Raw genomic sequence first — 15,497 nt, forward strand, 5'->3', positions numbered from 1 at the left:
AATTATTATAACAGTTTTTAAACATTCCAGAAAATATACACAAACTGTGAACAGCAGTTTCTCTATTCATAAGCAATATGTCAGCAGCCTTTGTTACTAGCTCATCTTAAGTGGCCAACTGTAATGTTCCACTGTTGTGGAACAAGTGAGGATTATATAGTGGCATTAACATACCTGCCCTTACCAGCCATCTCCACCATGAAGGCTATTTCCACATCCCACACCCAGTAATGTCATAGGAACAAAATCTTAAATGACTTGGAGAACTCATTTAATACTTTCCCCAAAAAAGTTGGTGATATGTATGAAAAAGCATAAGAATTCTATCTCGGTCACTTATTTTTACAGTTAGTAATTAATCCTAACATAACAATTCAAACTAATACAAAAAATTATATACAAAGATATTCAAGGCAGCATTATTTATAATAGTAAAAACTAGAAACAAGCTAAATGTCCAAAAATGAGAGGCTACTTTAAAAAAAACCATGGATAATTAAACAGCAGTTTTATTAAATCATGCTTACAAAGAATTGGAAATTATCAAAATATCATTTAAATGAAAGAGCAAGATAAAACCTACATATACAGTTCTCTGCCTTGTTTACATATATACTTTATATATATAAGACGTAAATATATTCTCTTTAATGTTATAAAGTACTAAGGAGATTAAAATCATCCATAATTTTACCGTACTGTAAGTAAATTCATCAAAACATTAGTGTTAACTTCTTGGGGATAAAATTGTGAGTGTTTCTTTTTCATATGTTTTTGTTTTGTTTTGCGTTTCCAGTTTTTTCAGTGAACTTTATCAGAAAAACAATAAATAAGTTTTTTCATTTCTTTTTAACATGAGACCATTCAGTGGGTCACTAAGATAGAGACTTTAATGACAACGCCATAGTCATCTGTATCAATTTCATACCAGGTATTAGTGCCATTAAGACTGCCGAAGTTCATGACTAAGCTACCAAGACATATGTATTTTGAGTTGTCCTTCCAGTAACATACATCTACTTGTGCTAATTACAACGTGTACACGGTCTGTGTTCAGAGCTACTGCCCTCCCCACCATCCACCTCACAAAGAGAAGCAGAACAGTTTTAAATTATCAAAGGTAAAGTCAGTATAGCTTCTCACCCAAGAAACTCTTGAACGCTTCACAACCTTAAAAAAAGGGGGAGACAATTTGTCTTAGACAGTAAGATGTAAGATAAGCCTAACAGGGAATTTCCTGACAAATTTTGGGTTAAGGACAAATAAATCCACACTACTGTCATATGTGTTTCTTCCAGTTCTGCCTTAAGAAAATCCAATAAATAGAAGATGGACTTACATAATAAATAAGTCAGAGAATCATTATGCATATTAACAAAGGATTGTTCACTTTATAAAAGACTTTACCACAGAATTCCTTAAATAGGTGCTTTTCTCATACATTTGGGTATTTTTAAAATAATTTCCTATTTGACAAAAGAGCCACCAAGTAACCTTGGGCAAGTCACCGAAATTCTCAAGGCTCAGTTTCCTCATCTATATAAGGATGGTTTTAACCATGCCGCTGGTCTCACTCAGTTTTCATGACAATCAAACAAGGTAATCTATGTATTAGTATTTTTAAAACTACATGTACATATTGCTGCTGTTACTTTTAAAAGAGAATCGGGGGGGAGGTACTTTCAGAATTTTATAATTATTACTAAATACATACTTTTTTACATTTTCACAACGTTTAAATGGACGATTTTAGATGACATTTATTCTTAAGAAATCAAATCTTCTCTTGCTTAATTATCTATGTTTCCTATATTTCAGTTCTTACACACTTACTACACATTGCAAATGTCCATGGTATTAATACCTGAATGATGAGAGGCTCCAGTAGCTTCTCTACAGTGAATGTTTGGACCTGCAAATCGTGGGGATCAATATGCAGTGTGATTGGTGTTTCCGCTGACATGCTGCCTGTGCACAAAAACAAAAGATACCTATTAATAAAGAAAAACAGGTTCTAAAGGGAAGCACTAATGAAAATCAGAGTACATGAAATTTGTATTCAGAACCTCTTCCTGGTATCACCTGTAGCCCTCAGAAGACCAAGGTACCAAGTCCACCAACAGAGAAATGAGATTCTCCAACTGTTCCTTGAGGATGTACTGTCTGGGCTGAGGCCCTCTGACAAATTAATCTATGCTAGCATGTTCGTGATAAAATAATAACTCAGCCCAGGTGGTTTTGCATTTATCCAGAAGCCTTAAGTGAAAAAGAATTGTCAAATTGATGAGACATATCTTACAGTACACAAGTCTTTGACGTTTAGGAAATCATAGCACTGAGGCAGCCAGAGCCCATATTTTGTCTGTTCTTGTTAATGATGACCCAGATGAAGAGGAAGGTAGAACTCTGGAAAACACTTGATACATCTCTACTTGTTTTGGGAATTGTTTATTTGAGGGTTTTGATTGGAGCAGAAAGTTGGAGGCAAGTTACTTTCCTGTACAGAAAAGAAACTAACATAAATTGACATCGTTATTATAAAAAGAAAGAAGTCTCTGAGAAGACATTGATATTTGAGCAAGACAAAAATAAGAAAAAATATTACAAACCACTCTTTAAGACATTAACATTAATCTTAAAAATCAATTCAGAATATTTTTGCATAAGAATACACACACACACACACATACATACATACACACAGAGGGTGCCAAAAAATGTATACACATTTTAAGAAAGGGAAAGACTGTATTAAAATTGTAATACTCAATATATACAGAAAACAAAAGATGAATACAAGTCATGTTTGACTTCTGCAGTTACAAGAGGTGCTCAAAGTGGTTACCATCAGCGTAATTTTAATACAGTTTTTTCCTTTCTTAAAATGTGTATACCTTTTTCGGCACCCTCTATATATATCAAATGACCGTATGTGGCATATCACAACATATTGACATTAACACATCATCCATGAAGATTATACCTAAATCACTAAGCCCCACAAATTTGTATTAACTTCTTCACAGTCCATAAGCAACCAACAAGTACTTACTGAGGGTCCACAGAGATAAACAGTAAGAAATACTTCTCCCCTATATATAACTTGGCCTGTTAAAAAAATTAATTTGTAGTCCACAGAAAACTTTATTACTATCAACACAAAAAACCTTCCCATTTAGCTGTTACCTATTTTCTTCTATAGTTTCCTATATTTACAGGCTAAGAGAACATATGAATCTTCCCGCAGAAAATATCCTGCTACGTTCCCCACGATGCCCACAGCAACTAAAACCAAAAAGAAATAGAAAGTATTTCTTTCACTTTAGTTTCTCTATTTATTATTTTAGATATAAGGGCAAACAATTGTTTTCTTTTTAATTGACTGATGGGCTCCCTGAATGGATGATGAATGTGCAGGTGAATGAGTGAATGGATGAATGGAAACATTGTCATGGTGTGTCTCTTACCCAAAATCAGTGCCTTCAACGCTCCTCTCAATCTCAGTGCTCCTAGGAGAGAGAATTGTTCTTTTTCCTATACCCCTGCCTCCCATCCCTAAAAGATATCAGAATCTCAGAGTAACACCCATGGTGCCTCCCAGCTCCTTCCCCTGAGAGTCTACCCCCCTCCTCTCCTAGACTTTTTCAACCCCCACTGGCTCAATTTTATAAAATCAGCATCTCTTTGCTCTTCAACTTCTCCCAGTCTATTGGATCCTTTCCCTGGATTTAAAAATGTGTTACTGTATATACTTGAAGATAATCATGAGCTGTGTATGTGTGTGTGAGAAGAAGTGAAAAGATCAGTGCTTTATCAAGATTCTTCTACACTGTACACCTGATACACAAGCAGACACACATACACACAAAACCATCCTATAACTAAAAATATCATCCTCATTGGTTCTTATCTTGACATACACTAATTCTTAGATTAATAACATAATTTGTTTTTAAAAGTAGAGACAAATACTGCAGCGTCCAGAAGCTTACTGCTCTTCAGATGGTAAGTGACATGACTATACTCCAGATTCTCTTAGTATAAAAATGGATATTTGAAGTATTCTTGAAAATAATAGGAATCTGTCAAAAGGTTGTCCCCAGTGATTTAACGTAGAAATGTGTGCATAATCAAAATAGTGAATTTCTAATATGATTATAATCAAATATACTCACAATACCTATAAGTCTTTCATGTGTCTTCAGCAAAGTTTGATATTAAAAACAAAGATAATTATTCTGACAATCTCAAAGGAAAACCACTTATGACAAATCTAATAGATTTTTAAAGCAATTAAGTAAAATTACATACTCCAAAGTTGACTATACTACTAAGAACACTAATGTATACCCATCATTTCGTGTATAGTATCAAGCATTTTCTAGTCTACTCAGGAAATTATAATAAGCAATCTGAAGTGGGGATAAAAGGAAAATTTACATATTAAATGTTCTAGGATTACTCTAGCCATGTTTTCAAGTAACTATAATATGTTAATTATTCATCTACTAAAAACTACCATAAATGTTGAGTGTTATACATAAAACTAAACAGCATTATTGATTGCAGTAGTACAGTACACTTTCTAAAATGTAGCACATTTCTAGATAGTTCTCTTATCGAATATAACCCAGATGGCCTGCTCAGGGCCTCCTTGTCCCCTCTGACACTGCCATGTCTCTCCTTGCTTTCAGTCTAACCTTAACTCTACCACAAGCCACTTGCACAAAGCCTACAATTCATTTACTGGTTAAGAGCTATTTTTGCCTTGAAAAATATACATTATTCAAATTGTATTAAGTGACAAATGTTATTTGATTTTCTTTTCAAATGAAAGTATAAATTACTGCTATTATCCTATGATGTATCAATACATAAAGACACAAATCACTATGATTTAGCCTTTTACTATCTTGCCTTTCCACTGGTTTTATTTCCTTTCTAAAAGCAGAAACATTGTTTCTTTTCTCAGCTATTTATCTGAAATGTAGAAGATATGCTCCAAACACTGTTGCTAAATGGTTTCTCTCAAATGCATTTCTAAGACTGAAGTGTTTTTGTTTGGTTTGGTTTTTGTTTTCATTTTTTCCAATCATTCTGCCTACCATTTTGAGTCCATCTAACATAGGCAAATCTAAACTGACAAATAGGATATTCCCATGGTGACCTTTCTACATAGCCCAGAGCCAATCTATGCAATCAAATATGGCCTTCAGTCTTCATAACCATTAGGATTCTATGAAATGTGTGCTCATGAAAGGGTTTACTTGTTACCCCTCTCATGACAGGTACTGTCCTACATGTAAATAAAGTCAAAATGGCTGATATTGATTTGTTCTTTCATTTCAGGGAAAAGAAGTAGAAGACACTGTTGTGACCTAAAATAAGATCTAAGTGAACCTCCACAGCCGTTAAAAAGATGTCCTTTCACTGCAAAATTCACAATGGGTTTTCAAAGCTACATTGAGCACCAGAATTGGAGGCAAAGAATAGAGTCAGTCAATGGAATTGTAATAGCTATATACAATGTCAGAGGCGTAGTATATTGGAGGAGGGGGTTATCACTTTCTGAGGGGTGTAAATGTCTAACTAGTACATTGTTTTGTACACCTGAATCTAATTTTTTTTAAAAAGAACTCATACAACTCAACAACAACAACAACAAAACAAGCAATCCAATTTAAAAAATGGGGAAAAAATTATCCACATTATATGTAGCCCTGCTGGAAGAGCTATTTCTTATAAAAATCTTTTGGATTTTTTATCTGTTCTATTCAGTAATCCTGATTTATTGAAGATCGGGGCAATAATAGGCAGAAAACAGCAGAATTTTGCAAATGAAGTCGAAGCAAGGTCAAAGTCTGACAAATTGCTATCAACCTCTTGTAGCAATAACACAATGTGAATCCAAAAAAAAATCATACTAAATTGTGGGTATTACATTCCAAGGCATTTGCATCTTATAATTCATAAAATATTAAGAGTTAGGGGGTACCTCCCAGACAATTTTAGAATACCTTCTATACTAACCTTCACTTTAAAAAAAAAATCCTTCATTTCAGCAGTGCTCTGGGCTTGGAGGAAGACAAATGATGAGATGCTTATATACCATGAGATTACTGTTATAAAGTCCCTCCTTGCATTGAATTGAAATATGCCACTTTCGCATTTCTATCCAATAGAGATGGTTTTACAAAGTGGAAAAGTTACAGGCTTGGAGACAGACAGACTAGATTAAAATCCCAGTTTTCAGAATCAAAGGGAAGAAAACTCATCTCTTGGAAACAGTAATAGATGTCTCCAGGGATAGATGTTAAGACAGCACAGACACACTCCTGTGGATTCTTCCCATTTCCCCAAGTTATCTTTATCCACAATGCCTGAATTTTCTTCATTCCATCTTATTCCCTTCTTGAAATCAAACTTGTATCACTTTTAAGTTCATTTAGTTTAACAAGCATTTCATTTTCAAATGCAGTTAACTCTGAGAGGTCATGGAGGGGCGCACATTAAATCAGTTGTTAGTATAAACTAGCTCATTGCTCTCCATCTGACATCTCATGCATGTCTCTATTATAGCACGCACCACATTGTATTTTAGTCGTATCCTGGCAGCAAAGAAAGGGGGGGGGGGGTGTTAGAGCAGAAAGATGAGTAGAGAGGCCAGTGAAAAACTTCACCCATTTCCAAAATTTGCCTTGACATGGCTATTACCTCACAAATATTAAAATAGAAAACTTTTCCATCTCCTTACGGTAACACATTGACCCCCTATATCCAAATTCCAGAGTTTGGGTTCCTCTTAGTAAAACTAAATTGACATGTTTTTGTGGGAAGGATTGGAAACCTAACCATATAGAATATGGCTCCTATGGGAAAGTCTCTAATACCAAATATTTAATTTTTTTAAAAAATAAACTTGTGCAGCATGGTTTGTAAGGTGACAGCTGATTCTCCTTTAAGATTATTAAATTCCATGACATGGTCATCACAGTTAATTAATCTAACTTTGTACTTACTCACTTTTCAACTAAACTGTACAGATCTTCTTTTTTTCAAGAATTACTGCAAACCCAAGTCTCCCCATCATATATTTGGACAAATAATTGTTGTTTGCCCTTAAATGCAGAATTTTATATTGTACTCCTAACACTTCATCTTGCAGAATTTGGACTTTTTTTTCCAGCAATGTCAAAAATTGGTTTTAGAGAACCCAACATATTAACAGTCCTCCAGTTTTCTGTTTATCCATTAATTTGCTCAATATGAATTCTATAGTTCCCAGTTGAGTCATTGAACAAGTGAGGGCCAAGCATGAAACCAGATTTTGATACCACCAGAAATCTTCTTCTAGATCCATAATGATCAGTTAATAAGCAGTTTAGATATGATTTTTCAACCAGTTTTCAATTACTTTTGTTTGAAATAATCCACTTTTTAATATTTTGACAAAAAAAAACACAGGAGGATTCTTTAAATGCTTTACTGAATTAGAGACACCCTTTCTACACATTCCTATTTAAGAATTCAATTTTTTAAAAAATCTAGTTCGACAAAACTTGTTTCTGGAGAATCCACACTGACTGCTAATAATTACTGCCATTTATTTACATTTTAATTCTTCAGTTTTCCTACAGTTTGGAGCCTAGAATTCCAGTCTAATTTTAGAGGCCACCTTTTTTACCTCTTTTGAAATAAGAATATTTCCCCCTTCCTCTACTTTCTGGCAGATCTGTCATTTCTCTGCGACTCCCAGGAGAGCTTCTGTGATCATATCTACAGATCATTTTAGAATTCAGAGATACACTTCTTTAGGGTACACATACTTCAACTAATTTAAAGAGACCAGGCTATCTCCTTTGTTTTCATTATCTTGAGTTTCGATTCTTTTTTAATTAATTAAAAATTTTGTTAAGTAATACAAGGCTCAACCACCTATATAGTGTAAACAAGTCTCCCTACCATCCCTGTTCTCTGGTCATCTAATTTCTCTCCCAGAGGGAATTACTATGGTCATTTTCTAATATAGTTCCAGAGATATCATATAAAATACCAGTATATAAGCATATATATTTTAATACAAATTGTAACTTACCTACTTTTTACACTTAATTCAATTCCCTTATATCAATGCTTGTTCCACCCTTGCCAATTGCACATCATCATTTACGTGCACTATCTGTCATCTGTTAATCTTGTATCATCTGGCTCATGCAGAGGATCTATTCCGTCCTTATTCTTTTTATTTCTCCTTCTCTCAGTCTATAGCTTTGGAAGTCTCCTTTTCTTTCCTTCAGCATATCCTTCTAACCCTAGCAAATAAGAAATGCTTTAGCCTTCCCAACATTATTTTCCCTAGTTTCTGCCATTTTGTTTTATTTGCCTTCAGTCATGTGTCACTCTTCCCACCTTTGATCCGTATTCTTTTCAAATGTGTGCTCCCTACACAGATACACTGGGGTTTGGGTCGTTGATGTTGTTGTTCAATGATTATTTATGGAGCACTTAAACACATCAGCTACTGTCCCAGATTCTGGTGAAAGAAAAAGTAGTAAAGCCCAGCCCCTGCTGACTGTGCATTTCTTCTCTTCATCTTTAATTCATCCCATTCCTCTTATGTCATATATGGTCCCTTAAAATCATACTTATTGTTAATCTGGACGTTTCTTCTCTTAAAGTCTAGAATACACATGTAATTGTGTCTAACATTGTCTTCTTTACCATTGTCACATCTACAATAAAATAGTCACTTTCTCCCAAACCAGTACTGTCCTTAGACCTGGACAAGAGCTGCCCCACCCCTGATCTTCATGCTTTGAAAGAGTCCATGAAGCTAAGGTGATGTGCCTCCGCAGAGCCCATACCTATCCTTCCTGACACTCTCAGGGTATCCAGTACCCCAACCTTCTGCTCAGTCAGCCCAAGCTCACCTCCAGGGTCTATGCCGACCTCTTCCTGAAATCCATCATTGCAAGAGTGAATGACTCAACGTGCCACTCCCGACACCTGAGAGGTAGCCAAGAGGCAGTTGTTTGCGCTGAGTGTGGATGGAGCTTGGATGTGCAGGCTGGGCTGTCCACCTTCATGTGCTCAAGGCTTCTCACGTGTAAGACAGAACCAGAAGTGGAAAGAGAAAGGAGTAGAAAACAGGGGTGAGCTCCCTCCACCACATCATTCTCACAAGAAACTTCAAGGGATCCAAATCTTGCCTTGCAGCTCATTTAGAAGGTACATTTTTAAAGATAAAAAGATGGGAGGATAGAACGTATTTTAGCAGCTTGTTAACTTGATGTGTAGCATTTACGTATGTAGATATATGGTATACAGGCCTACATTTGTACCTTCACTCTGCTCACTACAAACATTAAGGATAGGCCTGCCCAAACTTTCTAGCACTCCATATATCACCAAATTCTTCCTTGTTGGTCAGATTTGCTTTTTTCATTGTTTCCCCAACTCCCAAGATATGTAGGTCTCACAGAGTTAGGGTAAAAAATCATGAGTTGTTCCACTTTTAAGGGAAGACTTCCTGAAATTGTCAATGTATTAATTACCTCATTATGTTATTGTGACAATTTTTTAATCTGCAGCAGGAAATTTCTTATTAAAGCTTCTGCAACAATATGAATTCTCTTCCCCCACCCCATCCAAATGCTCTGTTATTAGTGTTTCCTTAAGTCTATGGGTTTCCAAGAAAGAGTGTGTACTTACTATATACAGAGGGTGCCAAAAAAATGTATACACATTTTAAGAAAGGAAAAAACTGTATTAAAATTATGCTGATGGTAACCACTTTGAGCAACTCTCGTAATTGCAGAAGTCAAATGGAACTTGTATTCATCTTTTGTTATCGGTATTGAGCATTACAATTTTAGTAGTTTTTTCCTTTCTTAAAATGTATATGCATTTTTTGGGCACCTTTTGTGTGTGTGTGTGTAATGGAATTTTATTCAGGCCATAAAAAAAACAACAACAACAAGGAAATCCTGCTATTTGCAACAACATGGATGGACTTTGAAGGCATTATTCTAAGTTAATAACTCAGACAGAAAAAGACAATAAATACTATATGATCTCATTTGTATGAGGAATTTAAAAAAAAAAAAGATACAAAAGGTCAGATTTCTAGGGATGTGATGTACAATATTATGACTATAGTTAACACCGCTGTATGGTGTATATGAAAATTGTGAAGAGAGTAAATCCTAAGAGTTCTCATCACAAGGAAAAACATTTTTTTCATTTTTGCTTTTTCTTTTTATTGTATGTGTATGAGATGATGGGTTCTAACTAAACTTACTGCAGTAATCATTTCACAATATATGTAAAATTGAACCATTATGCCATATATCTTAAACTTATACAGTGTATGTGTCAATTTTATCTCAGTAAAACTTGAAAAAACTGTTTAGGAATATTCAATATTACATTCATGAGCAAATAAATAAGTTAAATACTCAAAACAACACAAGAAAAACATCTAATTCATGATTTATAGATTTCTATGAGGTTGTATTTAATTTGTTTTTCCATATATCTGTATTTATTACTTACTTATCATTGACTTTCTCTCATGTAATTACCTCTGGATAATTACTATGTATCATCTCTATTAACATGATTTTTTCAATGCCCTAATTATGATAACACTAAAACATACATGTATGCACGTTCACATGCCTTTGATGGTTTTATCTGGGAACATGTTTCTCTTAATCAAGTTTAAAGTGTATTGATCGTGTCAGTAAGTCTCCTGCCAAAAGTATATTTGGGCTTCATGAAATCCATACTGGATCTCAATTAATGAAACTCTGTTGAGTGAAATATAAAAGGGAAATATTTTTAGTAGGTGCCAATCCCCACCATCATCACAAATGTTAATCTCATCTAATACTCTACACTTCTAAAATATCAGAAGAAAGCATGAGCAACTAGTGAAAGGTTTTCAAGTACTGAAACGATGTCATAAAAGAGAGAATTTATTTTAACTGTAACTAAAAATTTATTTTGACTGCTTAACAAAACTCTGTAAACCTCACTCTCCCTCATCGGTCCCCTTTCAGAAAGGTTAGCATAATTCAGTTAGGAATAACGTGAAGGACGGGAACCAAATGTTAACTGATAAAAAAAAAAATCATCTAAATTATAGTAAAGAGGTTTAAGTAAATAAAAGGAAAAGGGGATATGGGGGATTTTCTACACAATATTACTACACTTGATTTTATACAATTCAGTCTTGGCTAGAGTGAAATAAAATGGAAAGAGGAAAATTATGATTAAAAAATTTCCACTACAATGTCTATATACATTGGGTTTTCCAAGCCCACCTCCATCCTCACACTATCCCCAACTCCATGCATCCAGTGAAATTATTTGCTAGCTTGTTTGGCCTGCCAAGAAATACACACATCCTTTACTCACTGGGTAAACAAAAGAATCTCAGGTTTCTCAGAGAATTGATAAAATCAGGCAATTGTCTAATATATATGAGATGGAGAAACACTTGGGTTTCTTTCTTTTCAGTTGTTCTTCTTACACCATACAAATACTTTCCATGCATTTATTTGGAGATCAATAATCTGCATAAGCTCTTTTACCTAGCCTTTCGGTCAACAGTAAGAGCAAAACGGTGTGAGGTCAGAAGCACCACTATACTATCGGGCATCATTCATTTATTCATTCATTCAACTTATAGTTGCTGAGTTTCTAGTTTGTGCCAGTCATGGTGAGGGGAGGACCATAAACAATAAACATAATAAGAAAAATGTTTAGTAAATCTGAAAATGACATATGTTATGAAGAAAATAAAACAGAATAAATGGAGTTAGGTGATAGAGAAATTGGGAACGGATTGAATATTAAATAAGGTCAAGATTAGCCTCATTGAGAAGGGGACATTTGAGCAAAGAGTTGAAGAAGTGAGGAAATTAGCCAAGCAGATACCTGGGAGAAGAGCTTTCCAGGCAGAGATAATAGGTAGAGCAAAATCCTTCCAACAGGAGAGTGTCGTACTTGTGGAAGAGCAAGGAAGCCAGTGTGAGTGAGGTAGAGTGAGCGACACAGAGCTTAGTAAGAGAGTTGAGAAAGGTAATGGGGGTTAGGGAGCGCAGATCACGTTGAGCCCAGTAGGAAATACTGCAGGAGTTTGAACACTAGAGAAACATGATCTGGTTTATATTTTAGAAAGATCATTCTGGTGACAAAAATGCAGTATGGGGGCAAGGGTAGAAGCGGGTTCTTATTTAACCTAATGAAGAGTAAATAAGAAAATCCATTTAAAAGCCATAACTTACTTAGCCTCATGTCTAACACCTAGAAATAGCTCGTCAAATATTACTTGATATTATTATCAACTAATGATATTTCAGTAGAAGAGCAGAATCAACTTGTCTACATTTAGGATAAGCATCTCTCTATCATCTATAGACTTGTAATTATTATTCAAAAACACTTTCACGCTTTGTTTCATACGAAGGTGTTTAACACAAAGCTTCCCTCTTGGTGCCTCATTTTATTCGATCTCAACTTCAAAATCTAAAGCATATTTCCTACATGTGCATTAATTAGAAATGCAACATGCCGAAATGCTCCTTTTTAAAAATTCCTAATGCACAAAAGCCTCATAAAGGATCCTGAGCCCTTTGAAATTACTTGTGGAGTGGAACATAGAAGGTATGCTCCAGGGCTAGGGCGATAATTGCTAATTGTGCTACAGTGCACTACGTGGCAGGATCCCCAAGAATCTGCACTTTTTATTTCCTTAGCTTCCAAGAACTCTGAGTTTTAACAGAACAAAGCAATGTTATACTTTATAAGAAAAAGGAATTTAGCATATTATAATTCAAACTTTAAAAAGCTTCTTGAAAACATTTGAAGTTTTCTTTATTAAAGTTTTGTTTAGTCATCTAATGGATGTTCTTTAAAAATAATCTAGTTGAGCCCCTCCCCCCAAAAATATGAGTTTTATATAGATTCTTTAAGGGAACAATCAAAATTAAATTAAATTAAATTAAAACATGTACTTATTCTAGTCACAATAACCAAAATAAAACTTGCTTCCCCACACATAAAACCTAGATGAAAGCTGCAAAAATGGCTTTAAAAAATTCCAAAAGTTTGCCTTAACCAGTATGAAATAAACAATGGAAAACAACAGCTTCTGTTGATGTTGAGGTTTTATATTATGTCCCTCTTATCATGAATATCATGAACGGCTGGTCAAGTCTAATTTCCTTCTAAATAAAGAAAGCAAAAATTTATGACTTAACTGAAAAAATAACATTGTAAATAAGAATATCACAAGATGATCTCATTTCATCACTCCAAATAACACACTTTTTATGCTATTTTATAAAAATGTCGGTTCACACTACAAGCTCACCCTGTATTTCATAATGGCACACATTTTCAAAACTGCAGCTCGGAGAAAGGACAGAAATGATTATTCTGTGCAGCAATGCCTTTCAACTTAATCTGCACATAAAAATTATGCCAGAATCTAGACCCTATGAGATGTCATCTCATATAAGCCCAGCATGAAGGTCACCTACATATAATTCAAAAGGCCAAAGAACTAAATTAGTCCAGTTGAAATCTAAGAAGAAAACATAATATGTGAGACCACAGAGAAGCTTTCATTGAATCATTCAGAACAAGAATAACCTTCAGCTATAAAGCATCAAGTTTAAACAACCAGAGCAGAAGGAACATGCCCTTCGCATACACCTTGAAAGCGACAGTGGCTTTTGTTGCTACAACTCCATTGGGCTTACGGGTCAGTTCCACTCCACATTATTATAAGACAGCTCAAGTATATGTGAAGTCTCCTAAGGTCCAGTATTTTTAAAAGGTAGCGAACAAAAAGAGAATGGTGAAGGAAATGGAATTCTTGTCAAGTTCAATTTGAAGCCAAAACACTCCCATTTCTTCTTCAGTCTCTGATCAGCTAGAAATAAATAAAAGCTTGCTTATCAGAATAAAGACCAAAGTGTTTGAAAACAATTCATTTTTCTATAAATCTATCCCTACACTTGGGAAAACCAATACTGTGTAACCATTTTGAGAACTTCACCTTCTTCTCTGCCTCCTGGTTTTCCATTCTTCCATCCTCCTTGAAGAGTTTTTTAAAATTTGTGCCAAAATCTTTCAATCTGACCATCCAAGTTCACTATTTTACCACTAATTTATAAAAGTTTCTTCAGGAACTCTGATGATATACCTATTAACCCTATTTAACTATTTCCCATGCCACATGCTAAGTATTCTCTAAATAGGAAATAAAAGCCTTCTCCTCTGGCTTCAAAACACCACTTTCATGCTTCTCCCCTACACTTGTGATCATTCTTTCCTAGTATCTTATCTGGCTCCTCACCTACTATCTCTGTTAAGTAGGGGTCTTACCCCACGTGTGGCCCCTTACATCCCATCCACTGGCCACATTACATTGTTCTCTCAGAGCAATCTCATTCTAGAGTTTCAAGTCCATCGAGAGCTTCTGATTCACAAAATTTTACCTGCAGTCCAGACTTTCACCTGAGCTTCAGAGCCCCAAATCCACTGCCCACTGGGCTATCTCACAAATACCTCAAAATTGAACTCGTGATCTTCTCCCCAAAACCTGTTGCCACCATCTTTAGTTCTGATCTAGATTAATGACATCACCATAGAGTTGGGCACCCAACCCAGCAATTTTGGTGTCATCCTAAAATATTTTCTTTCACTCTGTCTCTCTCTCTCTCTTCACCTCGGATTAGTGGGAAAGTCACATTGTTTTTACCCCTTAGTTAATCACATATTGGCCATTTCCACCCCATTCTTATTGCTACTTCCTTGGTTCAGACCCTCATTAGACTTACTTAGACTTTGCAATGATACCCTAACTGGTCTCCTTTCTGTTAGATTTTCACTCCTCCATTTCAGTCTCCAAACTATTCCCAAAGTTATCTCTCTAATATAAAATAAGATATCCCTTAATTAATTACACTAATCCCCTGCTTAAAATGCTTAATGATTCTCCATTCTGAAACAATAAATTCAGGCTCTACTAAATGACTGGAGGCAATTTGGTCTGTCCTATCTCTCTAGCTACCTCTGTGTCTTTGACCCACCTCCTTTCATGCTAAAGAATTTGAAGTTCTCTGAATGGACCATGTGTTTTCGTACCCTTAAACTTTTACTCACTCTGTTCACTCTGTTTGGAGTGCCCTTCCTCAATAACCACTTGACAAATACTTGCTCATCATTCCAGCCTCAACTCAGATAATCCTTACATCTTAACACACACACACACACACACACACACACACACACACACACACACATTTCCTTATCTCTCTACCCTGTATAGATCTCTAAGAGAAGCATCATTCATCCTACCATCTCCTAGGATTTCTTATGATATGATAAAGTACATGCCTGTTCAAGTCATTTCCTTCCATCAAAACTAATCAAAGACAAAAATAATTAAAATTAAAACCACCATCTTCAAGGAAATCTGT

At 35.1% G+C, this 15,497-nt stretch overlaps 1 protein-coding gene across 6 annotated transcripts in view; it reads right to left on the reverse strand.

Moving 5' to 3' along the window:
- The window catches only part of CTNNA3 (catenin alpha 3), a 1,442,547-nt gene that overhangs the window by 1,403,411 nt on the left and 23,639 nt on the right, over positions 1-15,497 (reverse strand). For 3 of the 6 annotated variants that reach the window (XM_019731774.2, XM_019731775.2, XM_019731776.2), the window contains exon 2: positions 1,865-1,968. In XM_019731774.2, the coding sequence (XP_019587333.2) occupies positions 1,865-1,963 (99 nt within the window). In that variant the 5' untranslated portion in view covers positions 1,964-1,968. Of the gene's footprint in view, positions 1-1,864; positions 1,969-2,299; positions 2,321-8,930; positions 9,097-15,497 lie in introns of those variants that run through there. The other 3 variants (XM_074339503.1, XM_074339504.1, XM_074339505.1) reach the window with 2 other exon arrangements.

This window comes from Rhinolophus sinicus, linkage group LG07, assembly GCF_036562045.2.
Source record: "Rhinolophus sinicus isolate RSC01 linkage group LG07, ASM3656204v1, whole genome shotgun sequence".
Lineage (NCBI taxonomy): Eukaryota > Metazoa > Chordata > Mammalia > Chiroptera > Rhinolophidae > Rhinolophus > Rhinolophus sinicus.